The 26,256-nt window shown below is 44.6% G+C and overlaps 1 protein-coding gene and 1 long non-coding RNA gene across 4 annotated transcripts in view; one reads left to right on the top strand and one right to left on the bottom strand.

Annotated features, from left to right (window-relative positions):
- Positions 1–26,256, bottom strand: part of LOC141095284 (uncharacterized) — a 99,376-nt gene that overhangs the window by 4,458 nt on the left and 68,662 nt on the right. Inside the window, exons 3-4 of one of the 2 annotated variants that reach the window (XR_012233351.1) lie at positions 23,144–23,455; positions 22,975–23,054 (exon numbers count right to left, since the gene is read on the bottom strand). The exons of the other annotated variant lie outside the window; for it this stretch is intronic. This is a non-coding gene — a long non-coding RNA (uncharacterized lncRNA). Of the gene's footprint in view, positions 1–22,974; positions 23,055–23,143; positions 23,456–26,256 lie in introns of those variants that run through there. 2 annotated transcript variants of the gene reach the window in all.
- CROCC2 (ciliary rootlet coiled-coil, rootletin family member 2) overlaps positions 1–26,256 on the top strand; it is a 274,079-nt gene that overhangs the window by 234,695 nt on the left and 13,128 nt on the right. For both annotated transcript variants that reach the window (XM_073581213.1, XM_073581212.1), the window contains exons 30-34: positions 21,858–22,021; positions 22,643–23,083; positions 23,273–23,422; positions 23,885–24,064; positions 24,505–24,636. In XM_073581213.1, coding sequence (XP_073437314.1) covers positions 21,858–22,021; positions 22,643–23,083; positions 23,273–23,422; positions 23,885–24,064; positions 24,505–24,636 — 1,067 coding nt within the window. The remainder of the gene's footprint in view (positions 1–21,857; positions 22,022–22,642; positions 23,084–23,272; positions 23,423–23,884; positions 24,065–24,504; positions 24,637–26,256) is intronic.

Raw genomic sequence — 26,256 nt, 5'->3', positions numbered from 1 at the left:
TGAATACCTTATCAGAGCACCACATGAAGACCCCCACAGGCCGCCCCAGAGCACGAGCATATCATTAACTGAAAATAAAGATTAAACAACAACCAAAAGACGGATTTCACCAACCAAGGTATCATTTTAATCAGTAAATCACTGTCTGTAGTTTACTGAGCAAAATCCTGCTGACAGGTTCCATTTAATGCCACCTTTAGTCACAGAGAAACCTTTTGTACATTGTACTCTGCCAGATGTAAGCTTTTGATATATTTTAAAGGAAACTGTTACAGCCGATGCCTCCCAGTCTCAGATTGGATAGTCGACCTGTCAATCAACACACTGACAGCTCAGCACGCCCCTCTACCAGATTTGATGGATAGTGACAGCTTCAGCACCCCCCTGTACTGGAATGGATGGCCGAGCTGTCAGTAACTGTATTTCAGACACACTGAGGGGTGGAACCGTGCCAGTACCCCCACTTCTAGGGGGGGCCACCCGACCCCCAACAAATTTTAGATTGAAGGCCCTGACTAACCGATTGGCCTTCACATCTTGAGAAGGGACCCAGGATCTCTCCTCTGGTCTGTATCCCTTCCAGTGGATAAGGTATTGGAGGGAATTATGGACCCTCCAAAAATCCACAACCCTCTGAACCTCATACTCCAGGCCACCACCTACTGAAAGCGGAGGAGGCGGGGATGAGGGAGACAACGCAGAAGGGACATACTCCTTTAATAGGGATTTATGGAATACATTAGGGATGGAGGAAGCTTTAATCTAAATGCCACAGGATTGAGCACTTCTAGGATCTCATATGGACCAATAAACTTTGGATCCAACTTCGCCGACGGCACTTTAAGTTTAATGTATCTCCAACAAAGTTTTAATCCGCACAGCCGGGAAGCTCATTCATTGCACAAATAGCTGCGTAAGCTGGTACTGCAAATATGCGTACTATGGGAAGTGCTCCATAAACCGGGGTGCCACTCCAAAGCAATTAGTCACAGCGGCTACACCAAAAAAGAAAACGGATGGCACTCACCGGTTAAAATCTTCCTTATTCCAATGCTTTAAAACATCGGCATAGGGAGGATGGCAGCGGGAGTGGAAATGACGACAGCAGTTTCGCGCTGTAGTAGCGCTTCTACTGGTCTCACTAAACCTTATCACTAATCTTAAAAATAGGACCCACTGAACGTCTTCTATCGGCCTTTTGTTTTTTGCGAATTTACGCAGTCCCAATATTCTTTTGAACCTCCCTCCAGACATCCCCAAGTCTCTGCACGGCGACCTCCACCCCAGGGCATTCAGAACTAATTCTAGAAAATTCACCAAAAAACCATAATTACAGAAGAACGTTGAGGTTCTGGTAGATTTACTCTACTGTTAAAAGCAAATTCAGCGAGAGGTAAAAACGAAGTCCAATACTCCTGTCGTGCTGCCACAAAGCACCTTAAAATTTATTCCAAAGATTGATTTGTCCTCTCAGTCTGACCATTGGTTTCAGGGTTATAAGCAGATGAAAATGACAAGTCAATCCTTAGTTTATTGCAAAAAGCTCTCCAAAATTTAGAGACAAATTGTACTCCCATATCAGACACAATGTTAAGAGGGATCCCATGTAACTTTATAATATGAGAAATAAACAATTTGGAGAGTGTTTCTGCATTAGGTAATCCTGACAAAGGAGCAAAACGAGCTTGTTTGCTGAATCGATCAACTACCACCCAGATAGCTGTCTTCCCATCAGACAGAAGCAAATCTGTAATGAAATCCATGGACAAATGAGTCCATGGTCTTTCTGGAATTGGCAATGGAGCCAATTCTTCAGCCGGCCGGCTATGACTGACTTTGGTGCATGTGCAGACTTCACAAGCAAATACAGAATCTTTAATATCTTCACTATCATTATGAATGGATGACCACCAAAAAAAGTGTTGCAATGGCATTTCTTGTGGCAGTAACCCCAGGATGGCCACTTAAAATGGAATTATAAAATTCCTGTAACACTCTCAGTCTTGGGTACACAGGCACAAATAATTTGAACCCTGGGAAAGCGGAAGGAGCCAACGACTCGACTTTACGAATCTCCTCTTCCAATTCCAAGGTTACCATAGACCCCACAATACCCCGAGGAATAATGGAGAATGAATGTTCTGGAGGAGAAATGGAATCTAGACTACGACATAAAGCATCAGCTTTCACATTCTTAGAACCTGGTGTGAATGTAATAGAAAAATTAAACCGAGAGAAAAACAAGGACCATGTGGCCTGTCTAGGAGTTAACCTTTTAGCCGATTCAATGTAAGCTAAATTCTTGTGATCCGTGATCACCGTAAACTGGATGAACCGCTCCGCTCCCTCCCAAAAATGCCTCCATTCCTCAAAGAAAAATCCAGCAGCTATAGGGGAGGAGGAAGGACGGATATGACCCTTCTGTAAACTTTCGTTAACATATTCTTTCATGGTGGTCCATTCAGACCCCGACAAATTGTAATGGCAAGCTTTTGGAAACTTGGCGATAGGAATAAGATCAATAGCACAATCATAGGGACAATTGGGGCTCCATTTCACAATCTTCTTATACCAATCAATAACTGGATTGTGAATCTGCAGCCATGGAAAGCCCAGTATCAATCCAGCAGCTAAATTATCCAACACAAAACAGGAGATGGATTCAGAGTGCTCCCACTTGGAGAGTGAAATCCATTGTTGCTCTCTTGTGAGCTAACGTTGTCTTGTCAAGGGCGATGACTTGAATGGGTCTTCCTTAACTAACTGTCCCTATCCCTAACTTCAGAACCAGTCCCAAATCAATAAAGTTATCAACAGACCCACAGTCAATGAATGCCAATGTTGATCACCTGGTTCTTGAAAGAAATCATCGTATTAATCAGTACTTTATCAGAGGAAGAAAAAGGTACCTGGAAGTCTGGGTGACCTCCTCGGCCGTCACCTAGACTCAGACATTCTCCTGATGGTTTGATAACTTAAGGACGAGGTGGGCAATTCTTAAAAAATCTACAGAGAGACCACAATATAGACAGAATTCGAGATCTTATCTCCGTCTTCTCTCCGCAACAAGAAGACTGGCAACTCTAACCTCGGGTAAATGGACCTGCTCTGGGCAAGTATAACATGTGGCCTGCTGTTCACCATGCCTGTCAAGAATTCTGCGGTCCATTCGTATGGCCTGAGTCATGGTCTCCATCAGAGAGCAAGGAGCGTCATGGAGTACCAGAGCATCAATGAATGTCTTGGAAAGGTCTCTTTGGAACTGGCACCTGAGAGCAGCATCGTTTCATAGAACTTCGGTGGACCACTGCCAGAACTCAGTACAGTAGTCCTTAGCTGTTTGACCCTTCACCCCCCCCCCCCCCGTGCCAGGTTCATGATCTTAACCCTCAGTGACCTGAATACTGTTGGGTTTGTCGTATATCAGACCTAAACTGTTAAAAAAGGCATCAACAGAAAACCGTCCTGGGGCTTGTGTGGACAAAGAAAATGCCCAGGTCTGAGGATCCCCTCGCAGTAGGGACATGATTATTCCCACCTGTTGAAACTCCTCCCTGACAACCGCGATTGCAGGGTAAAAAATAACTTACATCTCCCCCTAAATACTCTAAACTGGTCTTTATCTGCAGAAAATTTTTCAAGGAGGGATATCACAGGTTCCGGAGAGACCAACTGTACATCATAGGGTACTGACGTTACCGCCACTGCCGGCAGTGGGGGGGCTATGGGGGGGTGTTCATCAAGTTATTTATCTGACCTTGCAACTGATATTGTGATGAGTCCAGACTCTGGCAATCCTTCAAGAGTGGTCGTAAGAGTAAGAGTGGTCGTAAATGGCTGCACATCCAGTTGGAAGAATGTCTCAAGTGGGGTAACACAGGGCTCTGTCCTGGGTCCTGTATTGTTCAACATCTTTATCAACGATTTAGATGAAGGAATTGAGGGTAAACTGATTAAATTTGCAGATGACACAAAGCTAGGAGGGATAGCTAATAAAAGAGAAGAGAGAGAGAGGATTCAAAAAGATATAAATAAACTGGAGAAGTGGGCAGCAACTAACAGAATGGTTTTTAACAGGGAGAAATGCAAAGTACTACATCTGGGCAATAAAAATGAAAAAAGCATATACAGAATGGGAGGAATAGGGCTAAGTGACAGCACATGTGAAAAAGACTTGGGTATACTAATAGATCACAGACTGAATATGAGTCAACAGTGTGATGCAGCAGCAAAAAAGGCAAATGCAATTCTAGGATGCATTAACAGAAACATACAGTCTAGATCACGTGAAGTCATTATTTCCCTCTACTCCTCTTTGGTCAGGCCTCATCTGGAATATTGTGTCCAGTTTTGGGCACCACATTTTAAAAAAGACATCAACAAACTGGAGCAAGTTCAGAAAAGAGTGACCAGAATGGTGACCGGTCTGCAAACCCTGTCTTATGAGGAAAGGTTGCAGGATTTGGGAATGTTTAGTTTGCAAAAGAGAAGACTGAGAGGAGACTTAATAGCTGTCTACAAATATCTAAAGGGCTGTCACATTGTAGAAGGATCATCTTTATTCTCATTTGCACAAGGAAAGACTAGAAGCAATGGGATGAAACTGAATGGGAGGAGACACAGATTAGATATTAGAAAAACTTTTTGACAGTTAGAGTGATCAATGAGTGGAACAGGCTGCCACAAGAAGTGGTGAGTTCTCCTTCAATGGAAGTCTTCAAACAGAGGCTGGACTGACATCTGACTGGGATGATTTAACAAATCCTGCTTTGAGCAGGGGGTTGGACCAGATGGCCCAGGAGGTCCCTTCCAACTCTACGATTCTATGATTCTATGATTCACCAGATCCTGAGTCATCTAAGTCAAATACGCCACCTGGTCACAAAGCGTGTGAACAGGATCCATTCTGACGAAAAAGAAAAATGTATCGGCCAAACGTAATGTGACGCTAGTCACTTCTTACGGCCAAGTTGTGAGTCAGAGTGATCAAGGAGTCCAAGGTCAGAAGCCAGGAGGGTACATCATAAACAGAAGGAAGAGACAAAATCGTAGTCAGGTAACCTTCCGAGGTCAACGTACCGAGAGGATAACGGATCAGAGCTGAATGAGTTAAACAGGGGGATGGTCAGAACAAAGTCCAAGGTCAGGCAACAGATCAAGCATATAGAATTCAAGGCACAGGAGAGCAAACCTCACAGGCTGAGTGTACGTCTTTCAGAGTTCTGAGAGACACAGCTCAGTTAAGAAGTATGGCAATTACCTGGAATAATGAACACTTGGAGACAGCCGATGTCTTCCAGTCTCAATCAATCAACACACTGACAGCTCAGCAAGCCTCTGTACCAGATTGAATGGCCAAGCTATCCATCAAAGTAACTGTATTCCAGACACACTGAGGGGTGGAACCTATCTTGTTGAGCATGTATTCAGGTCTGCCAGCAGAATGTGATAGAATAGGATACAGTGAGAAGGTTGATATATAGTTTTGTGGGAATTATTTATAAATGGTTAATTATCCAGGTTTTGGCTTTAGGAGTCCAGTGGGTGGTCTTATTTGATGACATCAACCCAGGGGACACTGTTGTAAGTAAAGATCCCTGCTAAGTTTCCACAAACAGCTTGCCCTTACACAGTCATTGAGTGGGACTGCTAACTGGCCACCACGAAGGGATTTAAATCAATAAATGTAATTTTATATGGAAGTTTTCACAAAGCTATTACTATTCCTAACTCCTCCTGCTCTGTGCCATATAAATGGCAGGTTGAATTATATGTTCATTGTGACAGGTTGTCTTTAAAGGGAACCTGACAGCTGATACAGGCTTCCCGATCCACCGGCAGCATGTATAAGACAGTAGCTGCACAATTCCAGCCATACATGTTTGCCTCTGAAGCTGTGCAGAGTTTCAAAGAAAAATATAGTTTATTAGTTGCTGGGGACCGAGCCGTGCTAGAGACTAGTAGGACAGCATAGTCTCTGGTGGCTTCCACCGTCCGCTGCCCTGGATTGACAGGTCTTTGCCTATATGCGCACATAGTCAGACATTTGTCAGTCCAGGGCACTGGGCAAGAAGAAGCCGGGAACTCGCCTGTACAACTAGTCTTTAGCGGTCCCAAAGTATGTTTTTCTATGAAACGCTGCAGCGTTTGAGTCAAACATATACTGTATGTCTAAGATAATACAGCCAGGGTCTGATACAAGTCCACTAATTGGGCAGCAATTATCACCTATCAGGTTTACTTTAAGGCCGGGATCACACTTGCGAGAAACTCTCACGAGTCTCATGTCTCAATTCCCGGCACTGCCGCCGGCACTCGGACCAGAGCGCTCAGCTGCATAGAAATACATACAGCCGCACACTCTGGTCCCGAGTGTCGGCGGCAGTGCCAGGTATTGTGATGAGAGACTCGCGCGAGTTTCTCCCAAGTGTGACCCAGGCCTAATATGATAAATGGCAAATGAGACAAATAACAGGAAAAAGGGGAAAAGGAAAAGGTCAGCTCACCAGTCTTCAGTATATATCCATACCTTCCAAAGCGCTCAGAGTCACCTGAATCACGGCGTTGTAAAAGCAAAGGTATGAGGAAAAGTTCATGAATAAGACCTGGTGAGGTCAAAACGCGTTGGCTATATCACCTGTGATACCACTTGCTATTATGTCCATTTATTTTTCAAATATGTGTTTTTTAGTACATTTTGTAGTTTTTATGAAAAAACTTTTTTCAATAAAAGTTTGTATTTTAACATTCATCCAGCACTGGAGATCCTTTTCCTCAAATGGCAAATGAGGGAACTTCTTACGCTACACTGATAAAGCAATGTGTGAAAAGTCTTCTAGATTTAGAAATCATTTCATGTCACCTCTTCTGTGCTCTCGTTTGTGAAGTGTTCACAGCCTGGAGCTATGTTTTAGAAGGGTGTGACCCTACAGCCATAACAAGGAGTTAGGAAGGGAGGGAACTTTATCCTATTTTCTGTGCGAGAAGCTTCACAAGCTGTAACATAATGGCCCGGATTATCACATAAATGGGGAACATCACTTTTTGTTCTTTAAAATCCATCTTCACTAATGAACTGTGTGAAATAAAAGACGCGATGACAGCTTTTTACATTTCATGCTCACACAAGGATGACAATTCATTTAGGTCAGCAAGCAACACCCGGCCTCTGGGAAAACTCATGCCGAGTCACACAAGGTGATTTTTTGGGGGGCACAATTCTTGGTGTTCTTAGTTTAGCAAAGGATACAAGGAGACGTATGTCTCTCAAACATAAAGTATATTAGCATGTTTGTAAATAATGTCATGTTTCAGTGTGTAGAGTAATGGTCCATTTACTCTGCATGATTATCCTGATCGCGCGTTCCTAGGAATGCTTGTTTTCCCGATATGTGTAGTCTAAACGGGCTGTCAGTCACCCGACAAACAATCAAAACGACATGTGAAATGATCATAATTCTCGGCAGCATGTCCTATAAACAGGACTTGCGCTGCCTATATTAAGGCCAACCTTTGCGTTCTGATCAGTGTATTACAGATCATTGAGTGTGCATCTGAAGAATGGTGGGCCCGTGTACACAGGCTGTTGCTGGTCTCCAGTCATTTAGCACTGCGTATTGCACGTTATACAGTATTCACTGCCTTCAAATCTGTACGGTGTAGGGTTTCAGTTCTCTGGTAGCCACTTGGATATGCACATGCACAGGGGGGTTTATATCAAAACAGCATAAGGTTTATTGTCTATCATAAACTTTTTAGCTCCAAAACGAAAACAGCCTTCCTTCAGTACAAATGCATTACATAATTAGTCCTTTCTTCAGGTACAATGAACAAAGTAAATGTAGCAACCTCACTAATCTTGGTTTTCCAGGCAGAATTAGCCCAAGTAGTATTAAACGCGGTCACCAAATACCTCTTTTCAGCTCCAGCACAAACTCCACTCTGATGAGCTAACCCAGCTGCTGTTATTAGGCCTGTAAACCCTGGGCTGGATTTTGGGAACCAGCCTCTTTTCATTGCTCCTAAATCGCGGGTCCCAATATCCAGTCAAATTAACCCTCTCAGAAACTTGTGTCTGCTACAGATTGTTACATTACCGAGGTCAACCACCTCTGTAACACATACTGCCATTCAGGACATTACCTCCTGCTTTCTTAAAGGGGATAGTTAAATCATGGCAGAAAGTATGTGCATCTTTCTGGTCATATGGGTGTTATATTGCACTTTCATTATATATACTGTATATAAAACATATACAACAAGAACTACATCTGAAAAATACCAGTATTATACCAAGAATTTAAGCATTTAAGCATTTGAACTTGCTCTCGGTGACATATCAATCTGAGCAGACCCTCTGGGAACTTTGATTCTGTTCTGGAGCCATTGGAGGTATACAAAGGAACAATATTGGCCCATATAATATTATGTGCTGCTTATCAAGGATGGCTACATGGATACCTTAGACTGTCCATACCTTATAAAACTTAACTCTCTCTTTTTCCCCGGCGCAACAAAAACACTGTCAAACACAATTCAAAAGTAAACAATTTTATTGGAGAATAACCAGTTACAAACAACTCTCATCTTTTTTTTTATAACACCCATTGTTGGAGGGGTAAGGTCGCAGCTCTCATATTAACCATCGGAAGATTATGGGGATATGCCACCGGACTCCCGGCACATGTTACCCAGCCTTGCTCTTCCGCCACGGAGTAGCGACGACTTCAAGGAGCTGCAACGACTTCAAGAAGCTACGACCCCCCACCCAAAGAAAAAATTACCTCCTCAATACCATCCTGCAATAATGACAGGAAAATATCCAACCCAACATCCGTTGGATGCACCCCATCCGGACGTAAGAGCCTGGCATTATTATCCTCTAACTGCTTGTGCCTCACAACAATACCACCCTTAAAGTGCACAAAATGAGATAATCGTTGATTTACGGCTCTACATGCCCTTTCAATCCCAGCCCAATCCCTCGCCCCACACCACACCAATTTGAAAATTATTTCAGACCAAACCATAGCCATGCGAGATAAAAGACCAGAAAACTTATCCATATCTGCCCGCATTAACGGTAGGAAAAAATTAACTAATTCATGGAAATTTGAAAAAAACTGTGTGTACAGACAAATCCCCTTAAAATATGCAATTTATTACAATAGTCATTAAAAACACCTTCCCAGTGAAAAAATGACAAATGTCAAAAATAGAAAAAGACCTAGTCTAAAGTGCTGCACAGCCCTGTACTAAGGCCTAGCTGATACCTTCCTGACCGTGGAGGTTGGCACCCTAATAGTACGATATTGGCGCCCCCACTCAACGAGGACTATCCCTCGCTTCCCTAATGATCCCTATTATCACAGAGGGGAAAACAATTTTCAAATAGTACAGAGATTAAAAAATCAGAATGCCCTAGGACTCGTGCAGAGCAGACAAAAAAATCAAAAAATACAACGATAAAAAATGCATTTCAACCATATCATGATATCATGTGACCTATATGATATATTAACCTCAAAAAGGCAGGATCAGCAGCTATTCTCACTTACAGAGATAAACACAGTCATATACAATTATCAGATAATGAGTGGTCACTTAAGATAAGATAATCCTTTAATCGTCCCACCATGGGGAAATTCATGTCTATGGGGAACCCTCAACGCGTTTCCCCGCCGTGGCGGTTCATCAGGAGGTATAACCGATGCTTTCAAAGATGTTGTTGCTGCTTCATGCCTGATACCACAATGATGATGGATTAACGTTAGCAGTTCTGTTAGTTGTGGTGACCCCAAATCATTTCCCCCCGCATGTCCTACTAAGATGATGGGCAAAGCCACTACTCTTGATAGTTGAACCACTTCAAGAAGCACCTGCGACCACATCAATCCCCGAATACCTCTCCAATTTACTTCCACATTGTAAAAACCCAAAGACCTCCCGCCTGGGCGCAACTCAGCTCTCTGCTGAGCCCAAAAGACGTATGAATGTCCCAGGATCCAAACACTTGGTCTGGAGTGACCTAAAACGAAAAGAGAGTTAGAATTACATAACACTTAACTTGCTATACAGTTAACAATTCAGGCCTAATATACCGGAAAAAACACGCAGAACGCCACCTGCCTATCCTCATTATTTCCTCGTCTCTAAGGCCCGTGCAAGCTGATTCTGTCGCTGCGCCAATTCTGAATGAATGCGTGCCGAAGTCCCCCGGAGGGAGACCCGAAAAGAATAGAATACGACGCAGCAATGCCGAGAACTGAAATCTAGTTAACGGGGACCCGTCAGCATGCGCAAAAAACAAGGGACTATTTGGCCTTACTTCCAAGTACCGCGATACCAGAGCAATGGGGCATACAGGGCCAGGAATAGAAAACAGTGGAAACCATAACCCCGCTACTCATAGGATCAGTTTTTGACCACCGAATACGAACTCCCCCATTGCACAAGGTTACATCATTGTGTTGCAGACCACCAGGTACCCGGGACGACGGGGTCACCAGCTCACTGACGTGCAAAGCCCCAAAAAAGGCCACACCAAACGCCGCTGAAAGCAGTGTTGATTCAAAAGAAGAGCAACAGACTCCATTTGTGCCGTCAATATTTCTGGCCAATAGGGAAAAAGAAATAGGCCGCTTTGCTTGATTCGGTATACACAATTTTTTCCAACCTTTTAAGGCTTTTGGCAAAATAAAACATTTTGTAACATCCTCCCAACCCCGGAGATTAAAATGAAAAGCCAAACCTGATAACCTTTTTCTTGAGAGCGTTGCAGACGAACCATTGGCATGCAAATGTTGAATGTAAGCCAAAGTCACCTTCAACCTTGACTCGGTAGAAGAACCCACTGAAAGATTTCCCACCAATCGTGCCATGCCTTACCAAATTCGCCCGTACTAATGGCATTAGGAGGTTTCAGTTATTTTCCAAAGGTATCCTGGGCACCGCGTTCCTATCTGATTGACGGCTGGAGCGAGCTCCCGAAACTTCTGAAATTCAAAACGTGACAATGCATCAGCCATAGCGTTTTCAATACCTGGCACGTGCCGAGAGCGGAACCAAATATTCCAATGCTGACATTTTAATACAAGGAACCGAATCGGCTTTCTAACCGGAATGGAAGATGACGACAAGTGATTAAGCGCGTGAACCACACTTTCATTGTCGGTCCAAAAGCAGATGTGAGAGTTCCGCAACTGTTCCCCCCATATACCCACAGCCACAACCAATGGAAAAAGCTCCAGCAGAGTAAGATTTTTTGTCCACTCATTTTTCACCCATTTCCTTGGCCATCTTTCAGCGCACCACTGGCTACGAAATATGACCCCAAAACCTGTAGAACCAGCCGCATCAGCAAACAATGATATGTCTTGACATGACTTCTCTTCATCTTGAAAACAGGTGCAACCATTATATTTGAACAAGAAGCTCCTCCAGACCCGTAAATCTTCCAACAAGGGAAGGCCCAAACGAACCCTGTGGTGAGGAAGCTTGACACCCCGCGTAGCCATTGCCAAACGCCGAGAAAAAATTCTGTCCATCGGCATTACCCTACTTGCAAAAGCCAACAAACCCAGAAGAGATTGCATCTGAACCAACGTCACATTTTTCTGTGATAGAAAACCATCAATCAAATCCAATAATTTTGAAATTTTTTCCATAGGTAATCGAAAAGCCATCTCAACCATGTCAATCTCTATGCCTAGAAAAGAGAGGCAGGTAACCAGACCGACCGGTTTCTCTTCACTTAGCGGAACTCCAAAAATGCTCATGAGCTCCCGAAACTTAGCCAGAACTTTGCCGGAGTCATCCGACTCGGCTGGACCTACAAACAAAAAAATCATCCAAATAATGCGTAATCCACTGCGACTCAGCTTCCACCTTCGTAACCCATTCCAAAAAGCTGCTGAATAGCTCAAAATACCTGCATGAAATGGCACAACCCATGGGAAGACAAGTATCATAATAATAAGCACCATCCACAAAACAACCCAATAAATGGTGGCAGTCAGGGTGAACAGGTAAAAGACGAAAAGCAGACGCAATGTCCGACTTGGCCAATAAAGCCCCACGCCCTGCCTGGCGTACCAACACTACCGCCTGATCAAAAGACGCATATAACACTGAAGACTTCAGCACTAATTCCGTCATTTACTGACGAACCTTTGGGGTGCAATAGGTGATGGATCAGCCTGAATTCTCTGGGCTCTTTTTTGGGGACAATTCCTAAGGTGGAGACCCTGAAATTTGAAAAGGGGGGCAAAACAAACGGCCCCCTCATTCGGCCTAGTGACACTTCCTTCTCTATTTTTTTTTTGCCAAAACCAGCGGAAGCTCCCTGGCCGATTTCAAATTTGACGAAAACGATGAGAGTTTGGAAAACTTGACTGGTATGAAAAACCCATACTTGAAACCCACTCTTAACTGTGCCGCAGACACCTCATTGGGGTTCCTGCTAAACCATGGCTCCATCGCTGTGATTTTCACCGGAGTCTGTTATGATTGGGTCACCGAGGAGGAAAGCAAGACCAAGCTAAGCCACAGAAAACCAGAGAGGTTGGTAACTAAGCAGATTGCAGACCCCTGATCCTATCCACACAACTAGCAGTAGCCGTGGAGCGTACCTACAATGATCCTAGACACAGCCGGAGAACAAATAAGCCTAAAGCAAGAAAGGGGAAATCTAAACTGCCCCAGAGCAGACCCCAAAGGAATAGATAGCCCCCAAACATATATTGTCGGTGAGACAAGATGAAAACACAAACGCAGGTAGGAAAATAGACTGAGCAAACGATGGAGCCCACACTAACTAGACAGGACAGGAAAGGAAAGACTTTGTCTGCAATCACGCAAAAAAACCCTGCAAAAAATGCCCAACACGTCTGATAGAAAAATACTGAAGTCACTAGACTTCGCCCACTATATCAGCACTCTGGTATTCTGAAAGAGCAAAAAGAGGCCAATCTAATAAGGGACAAAAACAAACTGGCACAAGCAGTAACATAAGGATCGAAATTCAGCACAGCCCCAGCCGGAGCTGGCTGAACACACAAAACTGAAATAGACAAAACCAGATCAAATGTGAACAATAGCAAAAGAACACTTAGCTGAGCATGCAGGGACTGAGCTGGAAACTAAGACCTCAGGAGGCAGGAAAAAATCACCAGCAGGGATAGAGGGAGTCGGCTGTCTTAAATCCAGATCTCCAGTCTTCCTCATTATCAGGTGGCAGGCCTCTGTTAATTAGATCAGCTCCATTACCTCCAGTAATCACCAGAGGGAGCCCAGAAAGAGAACTCGCAACCCCTCTGTCAATATAACCAGCTCCACTACCTTCACTCCACATTGCCTTTAACCAATACAGGGTCAGGAGGCGCCACCATAGAAACTACTGGCTCCACAAACCTCTTCAACAGAGATTTATGAAACACGTTATGGATCTTAAACGTAACTGGAGGAGCCAATCGAAAAGAAACAGGATTAAGAATCTCCAAAATCTTATAAGGTCCAATGAATCTTGGCTTGAACTTTGGAGACGCAACCTTCATAGGAATATTCTTTGACGACAACCAAACCATATCATCCACTTTAAACCGGGGACCAATGGTCCTATGCCGGTTGGAAAACCGTTGGGCCTTTTCCTGAGAGAGGGACAACTTTAATGGCTAACGACATAGAATCATCAAGACCAGAGGGAGGCCAGAAAGCGAATTCACAACAGGAGTCTTTGCTATCTTGTTGTGTTCTTGTCCTGGCAAATGCACCTTTTGTGTTAATACGTGGGCATTTTGTGGCTGCATGCGACCCACCGCATGATGAGCACTTGTGCTTATACTTGCATAACCCATAAAGCCTGCAGTGACCGTCGTTGAACAACCAACACGTTCCCGGTCTACGTATGACGACTGGCCCCTGACCAAGCTGCTGGCTAGGGGCCCCGGAATGAAAGGACTTACTGCTCTTCTGAGACAACATGAGCCTCAACCAAGAATCCGTAGCTTTTACCCCCCAACCCAACTGCGGGTTGATGGCTAAACGCCGTCGAAAATCCTCGTCATATCTCCACCACGCAGCCCCACCATGCGTCTTATATGAGTTATAAATAGTATCCATGTAGAGAAACAACTCCGAGCAACGCTCAGGATGCTTCTTACCCATAACACAACCTAATACGAAAAAGGCTTGAAGCCAATTATTAATCGTTTTCACAACTTTCGGTCTCCGCTCATACGGCCTGTCGGTCTGCCGCCGCTCACGATCAACTGTGCTTTGTTCCATAGCCAAAAGTGACCAAATATCTACGTAATCATTTGCCCAAATTTTTTCTATAGTCTCCTGTTCTAAATGGGAACCTAACGGAGCTACACCGCAATAAAACACATCCCTATGAATATCTGATCTCAGAGATGGAGAAGGATGCTTGGGCATCTCGGCTTCGGTTCACAATTTTGGGTTCAGTACCAATTTTTTTCCTTCCAAAATACTCCTCAAATTATCCATGGTCACAAATCTTTCCCCTGAGCCCCCCCAGGCTCCCGCATAAGTAAATTCAACACTCGTTACCTCAGGAACGGGAATCGTCGATTGACCTGTAGCCTCTTCTGCATCGTGGACCCTCTGCTGCTCCTGCCGGATACGATCTGACTGACGAGTCGATGCCCAACTCCGGCCTCGAGACCCCGATGAAGATGACGAATGATGACGTGAGGATCTTGACCTGCGACTGCACCTGGACCCAGATCTCCTCCTCCTACGATGGCTGTGGTGACTATGACATCTAGGCGACCCTTTCCATGAGTCAGATGAAGAGGACGAAGACCTTCTACATCTCCTTCTTACCCCACCCCTTCGGCTCAGTGGTTCAACAGAAATTTCCCTAGTAGCAACACCTGCAGGAACTAAACCCACTGAGGGGGCAGCCAGCACACCCTGCTGTTGTGGGAGACCCCATGCTCCCAAATTACTAACAAAAGCTGAATTGACTGCTATATCCGCTACCGATAAGCCCAATTGTGACTGATTTTGCGCCGGGGACAACACCACCCCAGCTGCTTGTGAGGTAATGCCGGAACCCGCCGCAATTGAAGGTGCCACCATTGTTGGCGGGAGGGTGGCGGCCCGTGAGGTAATGGACATAGGGGGCAATGTCTGCGGTTGTACATTTAGCAGCATTTGTGATTGAGCAGGCTGCACAGTTACTGTGTCCAGCAAGGGAGGCCTAAGAACCATTTGCTGATTATTTATTACTTGGTTCTTTTTATTAGATGTATCTTCTGTGAATTGTTCTCCCCTTTGCTGCTGCGCAGCACTATATTGTCCCTCATCCGCCCTATTGTGCCTCACCTCATCACTAGCAGAGGAATTAGCACTTTGATTATCCCCCATTTCCGCGGCTATTATAGTCCCACCGGGTATTGTGGTGTGAGCTGACAATAACCCCGCTCCCTCACTATGCATAGTAACAACTGGTGGCTGCTGTGTGGTCAGGCAGCCCTTCAGCACCGAGCGGCGAGACGTAGGGCGGCCGCGCTTTGATATTTTCCCGCCCCTTTTCTTTCTCACTCATGGGGGGCGGGACCGCAGGCAACCCTCCCGTCTCCTCAGTAATTGCCTGCTTTGTTCCAACAGACGCGGCTGTGCCGAGCGCGCGACCAGGCTGAGCAGACACCTGGCTCCACCGCTCCAGGGGGCGGGGCCTGCGCACCGACCGCCGGCAGCTGCATTTTGCAGCGGTGAAACTGCCGCTGGCTCCTGCATCATCGCCGCTATCCACCCAAAACCCTCCCTACCTATTCTCTCCCGAATCTCGGCCTCCCATGCCGCCATCCCTGCACACACCTCACAGTGGCACCTTCCACTCTCGATCCAGGGGGGTCAAAGAGGCTGAGAGACCTCCAGCCCCGCAATTTATACCCCTGATAGGAGAACACCTGGAACCGGAAGGGACCTATCAACCAATGAAAAAACTTCCCCTGAATGTAAGGGAACCAGCTATTAACCCTTCTGTAGCTCCCCAAGGAAAAAGAGAAGGCAATCTGCCACCACCTTCACAATAGCTGGCCAGTCAGTGTCCCCCCGCAGATAAAGCCGGGTTCCCTCATATGCATATACCCTGGCACTGATAATAGTTCTGGAGCTTCCTCTGGTACATACAGTACATGAAATGTTATTTACTACCTTTGATCAATACACAAGAAAAAAAAGTCAAATGCAGGCAGTACTAAAGGAAATTATATAACTGTGGATCATGCCATAAACTTATCTTTATAGAGAGCTACAATATCAGGCCTCATTCACTCGTACATGTTTAACCACGTACGTGAAAAAATGGTATAATCAGTAACGGTAATGATGTAATGTGTTCTGGATTAGTGTGTCATCAGTGTTTCGTCCCTGAGACCATTTTTACCATCAGTGTGGGTCATCAGTGTTTTTCACAGAAGGATAAATAAATTGCTAAGCTATTTTTGTGCTGTCCATACTTTGCAATGTTAAATATGTCAACACACGGATGCCATCCATGTGCTGTATGTGATTTTCACAGACCCATAGACTTTGTGAGGCAACGGAAACACCGTACGCAGTGAAGAGGCAGTGACCCAGAAAATTCAAATGCAAAAAAGTCTTTTTAATGTGTTGTCTTCACACGTAAAAGTCCAAGTACGCACAATTGCATCTAACTTCAGTGCATATAACTTCAGTGCATATTATCAGTGTTCAGTTCATAGCACTTCATAGTACACAGCATCCTTTATATTGCAGACACTACACATGCTAGTCCTCCTCTGACTAGTTCCTGTGGGTGTCCTGCACCGCTTGTATCACAGTCTCTACTCACAGCTGTACACAGTCCAGGATATCCTCCGGATCGCAGCTGGGCACCATATCCACCTGTTTTGCAATCGTTACAGAGTAGTTTTCTTTCAGACTCAGGACATCCACCTCCGGGCACAGGACTGTCCACATCCGAGACCAGTTACCGTGGATGACTTGCATCCCTGTGTACGCTGTCAGTTCCAGACATATTGGCTCCTCTCTGTCCTGCACACCAACTGCTCTGCACAGCAAAAAACACCAACTCACTCTGGCCCTGACACACCTGAGACTCACTCAGAACTCCTCAGATCTCTCTAACCCTTTCCTACAGGGCTTTCATCACAAAAACCTCTGGCTTTCAGCCACATGGAAAACCTGGGTCCAGAATGGAACAGACCGCACAAACTACTTTCCTGCAGTCTGCTTAAAACACAACATCCAGAGCAGGTTTTCCCTACCTCTGTCTTGGATACTAAAATGTCCAAGACAAACACTTTTATTATCAGTTTGCATTGCAGTCACAGCTACGCCCGTGACTGCCATGCACACCTATGGCCTTCATACGCCTCCGTGCATATCCTGGGGAGACAACGCTGCGACCTCTACCTGTGACATCGGTCACTGCTTCACCATTGCAATCCCAGCTACGCCTGTGACCTGTCATGATACCAGTGCTGGGTGACCGGCACTTCTGGGGTTAATGTTCTGATCTCAGTGCAGACTCTCACCTGCACACCTGGGACCTATTATGGTGGCCTCTCATTGGTTCTGGGGACGCTTCTTATAGCCTCAGGAAGCTCCCATCCCCCATCAGTTATACTTTCGCCCTTGGCATTGTGTGGTGACCCCTGAGTGTGTTAGTGCTGTGTTCTGGTTGCATGATTCTCTGTGTATGACTCGGTCTGTTCTCTGGATATTGCTTTGGATTCTGCTTGGTATCTTCTACGTCTGTTTGGTTTTGATCTCTACTTGGCCCTGACTATCCGTTCTGTCTCATCCCTGGTACTTTATTGATATCTTGTGTATGACCTTTGGCTTTGTCTGACCTCCCGTCTGTTTATCCCTCATGTACCTCGCTTGCCTGTATTGTGCATGACCTCCGCTTTGCCCGACTCTGAGTTTTCTACCTTTTCTGAAAGCAGGACGCTAAGCCCCGCCCCCTTGCAGTCACATGACCGTAGGTCCTGTGCCGGCTTGCTAAACTTCTACATTCAGGTCCTGTGCATCTTTATTTTCCGGCTGTTCTTGTCCCCAGGGGTCCCTACAGTGCGGGTGAGTCCCTGCTTAGCGGAGGCTGTACGCCGGCGCTGTCAGGACCCTGACATGACCGCAATGCATTCCCATAGCCTCCATACTTCTCCGTGCTTATTCTGGAGAGAACATACAGCGCCCTCTAGCTGCAACAGGGGTCACTGCCTCACAACTTGTATTGACCCTTTTAATCTGCGAAACCTTAATGAAAACAAACAGGTCTCCATTAGTTCTGCATGGACACGTGGTCCATGATTAAACACAGACAAGTGAATATCACCAAAGAATACAATGGGTACATGTTGCATCCGTGAAAAAAAAAACAAATGGAACATGAAACAAAGACATCTAAATGAGGTCTAAAATGTATAGCCACAATTCATTATGGCTGTGTAACGCTGGGTGATGGATAGGTAAGTGCACAACAATGAGAAAAGGAAAGGGGGAGCCCAAACACTAGGGAAGAGGGGTGTGGAGACCCCTAGGCAGATCTGAAATCACCCTGTCTGCCATAAAGGTCCCTATATAGGTTCTGCACCTGTCGCCGAGCAGGAACCTAATCCCTGCCTGACCCTAGCGATATGCCATACATAGATAGGGGATGGGGTAGGCACTAGTCAGTCCCCACTAAAACTAAAAAAACAGAGGTTAGACGGATGGGGGGGGACACTTATCTTGAGAAGACAACCTAGATGTCACACCAGCAATCCTCCAAGGGTCCTCAGGGAAGACACTAACTGACTGTTGGAACTTACAACAAGACTGAGGCATATATGAGCTACCACCTGCACCATGCTGCAGCAATTGAATGTATTTAAACCTTCAATAATAATAATAATCTTTATAATAATCTTTATTTTTATATAGCGCTAACATATTCCGCAGCGCTTTACAGTTTTGCACACATTATCATCACTGTCCCCAATGGGCTCACAATCTAAATTCCCTATCAGTATGTCTTTAGCACAGGTGTGCAATTAGTAGCAGAAGGTTAAGGTAACTATTGGGTCCTAGAGGGAGAAGGATATTGTTCCATAACAGAGATGCAAAAATCAAGAAGGTGCTTGAGCTAATCACAAAGATCTTCTAGAACCGGATCCAGGATGACTGTCTGTCACACCTGACTCACCCTTGACAAGCTGGCGATGAAAATGCCATCCTTAAAAACTGGGTAATGACAGAGTAAGAGGATCTGATTCATTAATAGGTGCACACCATTTATTGAATCAGGCTATCTTATAAGTGGTGTGCTCTGCTCCTCCATGCGTCTTCTGGTGTAAGATACTCCACAAATTGATTTATCCATGTGAATTATTATCCACTATACTATATTAGTTGGATTGCCATTATTGATGACCGAGTGTGCTCGTTACTCTAGTTTTCCGAGCATGCTCAGGTGTTCTCAGAGTATTTTGGACATGCTCGTAAATTATGTCTGAATCCTCGCAGCTGCATGATTTGCGGCTGCTACACAGCCTGAATACATGCAGGGATTGCCTGTTTGTTAGGCAATCCCTGCATGTATTCAGGCTGTCTAGCAGCTGCAAATTATGCAGCTGCGGGGACTCGGACATAATTTACAAGCACGACCAAAATACTCGGAGAACACCCGAGCATGCTCGGAAAACTCGAGTAACGAGCACACTCGGTCATCACTAATTTCCATGCATCCTGCCCCAGCTTCACCTATTTTGATGGAGTTGAATGGAACACATGTGAAAACGCCCTAAGTCACAATATGTTTGTGCAAATTTATGTAGCACAAAAATGTTGCAACTTTTCAGTGTTTTACTCCAGAAAACTAGCGTAAACACTTTAATGAATCAGGGCCTGTAATTCTAGTTTTTTGAACATGACTCATGAAGACAGCTGCTGTCCATAAGCCCTATTAGAGCGTGCAGTTATTATGGAGGCAGCTATCTGTTCATTGAGCTAGAACAGGGAGCCACTGTATGAGAGCAGCTCTCGTTCTGACGGACTTGATCCATCCTTGTATTACATTGACAGACATTCATCTAAACAACATCCAAGTAATATTACACTTTCTTTACTCTGCAATCTTTGAAGAATTAACTGTTATTCAGCAGTGTCGCATATGCTAGTGAGGCAGGACTAGTCCAGAGGGATGTCTCTTCTCCCAGACTAGTAGGGCCCTTCTAATCAGGCTCCTTGGGGTGATTAATGTCACTTTATGGTAACCAAACAAGTGAAAATGAAATCTGGTACCACACAATGGTATATAGTTAATAAAACCACATCTTTATTGCCATAAAACACACAAGTACAAAAAAAGTACAAAAAGAAAGGTGTCAAACAATAGGTAAGGGACTAAAAAAGTCCATGGGAAATCCCACCACAGCAACTTGTCAGCGACATTTTAGCACACCCCTATAATATGCCAAAAGTATAATAATGAAAAAGAGGGACTGGAAACATAACCAATTATGAAATATAATAAATATAATTGTCTGTGACGCCTCCGGAAGAAAGTGCAAAACGCGCATCAGGGCAGAAGGAACATCCAGGGATCCTCACTAGCTGATACTCAGGTATTTTACCATTTACCGCTCACCCTTCTTGCGGTTAGCGCCATTTTGGAGAAATAATATAAGAGGGGATTGTTACATTTGGTCAATTGATCTATATATGTCTGTCATGGACAATTATATTTATTATATTTCATTATTGGTTATGTTTCCAGTCCCTCTTTTTCATTATTATACTTTTGGCATATTATAGGGGTGTGCTAAAATGTCGCTGACAAGTTGCTGTGGTGGGATTTCCCATGGACTTTTTTAGTCCTTTACCTATTGTCTGACACCTTTCTTTTTGTACTTTTTTGTATTTGTGTGTTTTATGTCAATAAAGATGTGGTTTTATTAACTATATACCATTGTGTGGTACCAGATTTCATTTTCACTTCTTTGGTTACCATAAAGTGACATTGATTATTGGTGGTATATTACCCTTAATTGGGATTTTGTGATTATTGGGCAATTTTTGTGATTACTTCCTTGGAGTGATTGACAGACTGCATACAATACTGCATTATGGTAGGACCATTATGCAGGCTGCCAGTTATGCCCATGGAAGTGTAATGAGACGAACCGGGACAGGACTAGTCAGGCGGAAAAGGCACTAGGGAATAATAATCCATTCAACAAAGATTACAACATTACTAACACACATCACACATGTTATCACAATAAATAAATCTGCATGCATACCTCTACACTAGCAGTTGAGGACAGTCATGTGACATTACTGGTTCCCTTTAGGCTAGTTTCACATTTGCGGTTGAGTCCGCAGCATATCGTCCAGTTGCGTTCGATAGGACAATGCTTTTTCCACTGGAATATCCCGGACACAAGCCATGCTCAATGGGCGTGTCTTTTGTAAATTCTGGCGTACACTTGCGTACGCAAATCGTACGCATGTCGTTGCGTACCCTTGCGTTCTCGTAGACAGTAATGTGGTTTTTTTCGCTCTTCATCCTCAGTTATCTGCATGCGGATGACAGCGGATATTTGATGCCGAAAAAATGCAACCTGATGCGTTTGCCGCACCCTGCCGCACACCACGAAACGACGCACCCATACACAAACGCAGACGAACGCATGCAAACACATGTCCCTGCTTACACCGTGTTAAAGATAGGTACGCGTGACGCATGTGGATGTATGCGGATGGAACACTGCGGACACAACCGCAGATGTGAAACCGGCCTTAGTTTAACCTTGAACCTGATCCTTTTAAACCATTACAATATTTTTGTTCAATTAAAGGGCAACAAAAATCAGAGGAGCGTCTGGGCACCGCTCATACAGAAATGCGTCTGCTGCAGGACAACTTGCGTCAAGTGGAGATAGAACGACAAGCCGCAGGAGAGCGTGCCATAAAACTGGAGCACAGTTTACGTGTCAGTGAAGATGAGAAGAGGGACATCCAGGTATGCAGTAGGGAATAGAGCCCTAATAATATGCCTAGTAAAGCAAAGGTTGGGCAGGCTCCCAAGCAACGTGTTATACCTAGTGTATCTCATTCCAATTCTAATGCTGTAACCTTAAGCTGGTTGTATGCTCACACCTACGGTTTTATGTTACCTGTACTGGGTTTGTCCGTAAACAGGAATGTCTACTCCACCCATTGGTTGGATGTGTTCTCCTACAGTAGAAGTTTGTTGGGATAGCCCCCTCAGGATCCCCGTGTGACCTTTTCTTCTGCTGTTCCCCACAGTACCTACAGTTTAGTCGGGAAGGTATACTTAAAAATATTAAAAATCTGGAAACGCTACAAATATTCTGATAAGGCATCCAAGGTCTTACAGAAGTTTAAAAATATATGTCCACTTTTGCAAAAGGTTGTGTGAATTGGTTCTGTAATACAAGTCATAACCTATAGATAAGAGTGGAATTTAACCTCTATATCACAGTTTTATTAAAGGACCATTGTATCTGAAATCAAACTACTTTTCTGCCGAGTCCAAAATTTATGCTAACACTTAAAGAAATTTGTTCTTTTAGTCATACCGCAGTTGTTCTTACGGGTGATTGCTCATTGATTCTTTCAGGAGCGACTGTGCCGGTCTCGTAATGATGAAGGAAGACATGAGCTTGAGAGCAAGAGCCTAAGAGAAGTGCTTGAAGCCTCTGAGAACCGTGGCACGGATCTGGAGCTAAGACGCCGCTCTTTGGAGGGGGAACTGGAAAGGACACGTCTTTGTCTTGCAGAGAGAGAAGCAGAAGTGCAGTCATTGCAGGACAGAGCTCATTCCTTGCAGGACCACCTGAAGGAGAGCGAGGAAAGGGAGGCCACCCTGCAGCGGGAGGTTCAGCGGTTAAGCCTTGCCTTGTCCAGGGCACAGGATGGTGAGAGGCAGCTGCAAGAGAAGTCACAGGGGCTGGCACAAGCACTTGGAGAAGCAGCAGCTGGTAGAGGGAACTTGCAAGATGATGTGACCAGACTACAAGGAGCATTGACAGCTGCTGAGCAAGACAGACGAGTGTTACAGGTAACAGGCACACTAAGGAATATCAGTTCAGTAAAATGAATCATGTGAACAGATGCATACCTGGACGTCTTCCCAGGTGTCATGGGACAGGACTGGGTGTGCAGTAATTTGTTTAATTTGGAATGCTGGCAAGTGTCCTAATGGTTTTCTTTTCATTTGTTCACAACATGTTATTTATGTCTTCTCCAGGAGCGGCTGGACTCAGTGCGGCAGGCATTGAGTGACAGCAAGAGACAGAATCTGCGTCTTTCACAGACAGTACAGGAACACCAACAGCAGCTGGGAGAACTGCAGCTAGCCTGCAGGGAATACCAGGCACGGTCAGAGGAGCTTCAGCAGGTGAGATGTTGTGCACGTCAAAAACACTGAGAGCTAGAATACAAAAATAGCCATTTTACAAACCTAGTTATAATTCCCTTTAAAAGTGGAAGTGTGTAGTTAATAAAGCAGGGAATCTGCTGTCAGCCACAGTCATCTGCTGATAGATTGACAGGGTACCTGCGAATGCCACCATCGAAAAGAAGATAATAAAACCATATTAGAAAATGGTTGATATAAATCTATGCTTCAAAGAAAACCGCCATCTAGATATGATGAAGTCCTACCTCTTCAGGTCCGTATTACTGACCTTACATGACTACTTTATAATGAACAGATAGGGTTGGAGTTTACAAGGCCAGCAGTCTATTGAACGGCAAGTACATACATAACAAAATTTATTTTGCCTAAATTAGAAGTTTTTGATAAAGGCAGAGTTTCTCTATGCTTTCTGTTTGGTTGAATCTCTTTTTATTCCTTCAGGCTCTTCTCAAACACCAGCACAGGGAGAAGGAACAGGGTGTTGTACTTGTTGACCTGCAAGAAAGAGTAAAGGCGCTTCATGGGGACAAGACACAGGTTGAGATTGATAAACAGGACATTCAGCATTCCGCCACCCTTCTAGAGAAGGGGAACAACACATTGAGAGCTGCTCTGGAAAAGGTAATGCCATTCTACAGTCATGAACACACCTAAAGCTTTATTCAGGTGTCCGTGAAAGACAGTCCTTGCATACTGGCCGCAGGTCTCCCGATCCCAACTCAACATCCTTGGATATACCTATGAGGATGTCAGTTTTGGGTTAGTAGACCTGTGGCCAGTCCGTACATCACAATCCATACATGGACAATGTTTCACAGACTCCTGAATGAGGTTTTAAAGGTGTTGTCCGGCCTTAGGCCTCAAGTCTACAGTCATATAGAGTGACTGCAAATTTGCAGACTAAGGCTGGACAATCTCTTTAAAGAAACAATGCTTAGTGCAACATATAGAGACTATGAGCATCAAATCCAGTTGTTTACATTTAATTGTTCTGAAATTCTGGAATCTAGAGATTATAGGTTTGTGAGAGTCCTGATGTTTTTCACATTGCTCCCTTATAGATGAAGCGTGAACAGCTGCGTTTGGAAAATGAAACACAACGGCTCAACATAGAGAAGGAGCAACTAAACCAATTGGTGATATCCTTGAAAAAAGATCTGACTGAGGCACAGAGAAACAATCAATATTCGGAGGTAGGTTTTAACTATTTGCCACTATTGAATCTAATTAGAGGGCTGTGTTGATATGCTCTAGTATTAATCTACAAAATACTCGGGCTTTAACAGGCTGTAAGTTCAATCATCTCCTGTGTATACCGAGAAGAGGCTAAAGCCATTGTTAAGGATGATACCGGAAAGATCACGCAGATCCCACCGCTGCCACCAATTGTCAAAGATCACAGCCAGGGGAGTCACGCTGAACCATCCCGCTGTTACCTTTTTTTTCAGAAACAGCCCTCTGCTGCCCCCACCATCAGGACAATTGCACAATTGGCTGTCGATTAATTGATGAGGCTGTGGCTGTTACAACTAATAGGCCAATTATTGGAGAACAAACAATGAGGGCATGGTATATACACCTCCGATTCCAACGCATGGAATATACATGTATATGTATGTACAGTTGTGGCCAAAAGTATTGACGCCCCTGCAATTCTGTCAGATAATACTCAGTTTCTTCCTGAAAATGATTGCAAACACAAATTCTTTGGTATTATTATCTTCATTTAATTTGTCTTAAATGAAAAAACACAAAAAGTATTGTCCTAAAGCCACATTGGATATAATTCCACACCAAACATAAAAAAGAGGGTGGACAAAAGTATTGGCACTGTTCGAAAAATCATGTGATGCTTTTTATTATTATTATTATTATTATTATTTATTTATATAGCACCATTGATTCCATGGTGCTGTACATGAGAAGGGGTTACAGATATCACTTACAGTAAACAAACTAACAATGACAGACTGATACAGAGTGGAGAGAGGACCCTGCCCTTTCGGGCTTACATGCTACAGGATGGTGGGGAAGGAGACAGTAGGTTGGTAGGTTGCAGCAGTTCCGGTGTTGGTTGAGGTGATATCACCGGTAGTGGTGAGAGAGAAGGAGGTAGTGGGGTCATTGCAGGCTGTAGGCTTTCTTGAAGAGGTGGGTTTTCAGGTTCCGTCTGAAGGATCCAAATGTGGTTGATAGTCGGACTTGTTGTGGCAAAGAATTCCAGAGAATAGGGGCTATTCGGGAGAAGTCTTGGAGGCGGTTGGGTGAGGAGCGAATAAGTGTGGAAGAGAGAAGGAGGTCTTGGGAGGACCGGAGATTACGTGAGGGAAGGTATCGGGAGATTAGTTCAGAGACATATGGGGGAGACAGGTTATAGATGGCCTTGTAGGTCAGAATTAGTAATTTGAACTGGATACGCTGAGGGAATGGGAGCCAGTGAAGAGATTTGCAGAGGGGAGAAGCGGAGGAGTAGCGAGGAGAGAGATGAATTAGTCGGGCAGCAGAGTTAAGGATGGACTGGAGAGGTGCGAGGGTGTTAGCAGGGAGACCACAGAAAGAAGGATGTTGCAGTAGTCGAGGCGGGAGATGGTGAGGGCATGCACAAGCATTTTAGTAGATTGAGGGTTGAGGAAAGGACGGATTCTGGAAATATTTTTGAGCTGGAGGCGACAGGAGGTAGAAAGAGCTTGGATGTGCGGTTTGAAGGACAGGGCAGAGTCAAAGGTTACTCCGAGGCAGCGGACTTCTGGTACTGGGGAAAGTGTAATGTCATTAATTGTTATAGCTAGGTCGGGTAAAGATCTGTGAGATGG

Source organism: Dendrobates tinctorius, unplaced genomic scaffold (assembly GCF_039654945.1).
Source record: "Dendrobates tinctorius isolate UK_male_01 unplaced genomic scaffold, ASM3965494v1 ptg000069l, whole genome shotgun sequence".
Lineage (NCBI taxonomy): Eukaryota > Metazoa > Chordata > Amphibia > Anura > Dendrobatidae > Dendrobates > Dendrobates tinctorius.
Note: the sequence above shows the minus strand (reverse complement) of the source record. Positions and strands in the feature narration are given on the sequence as shown.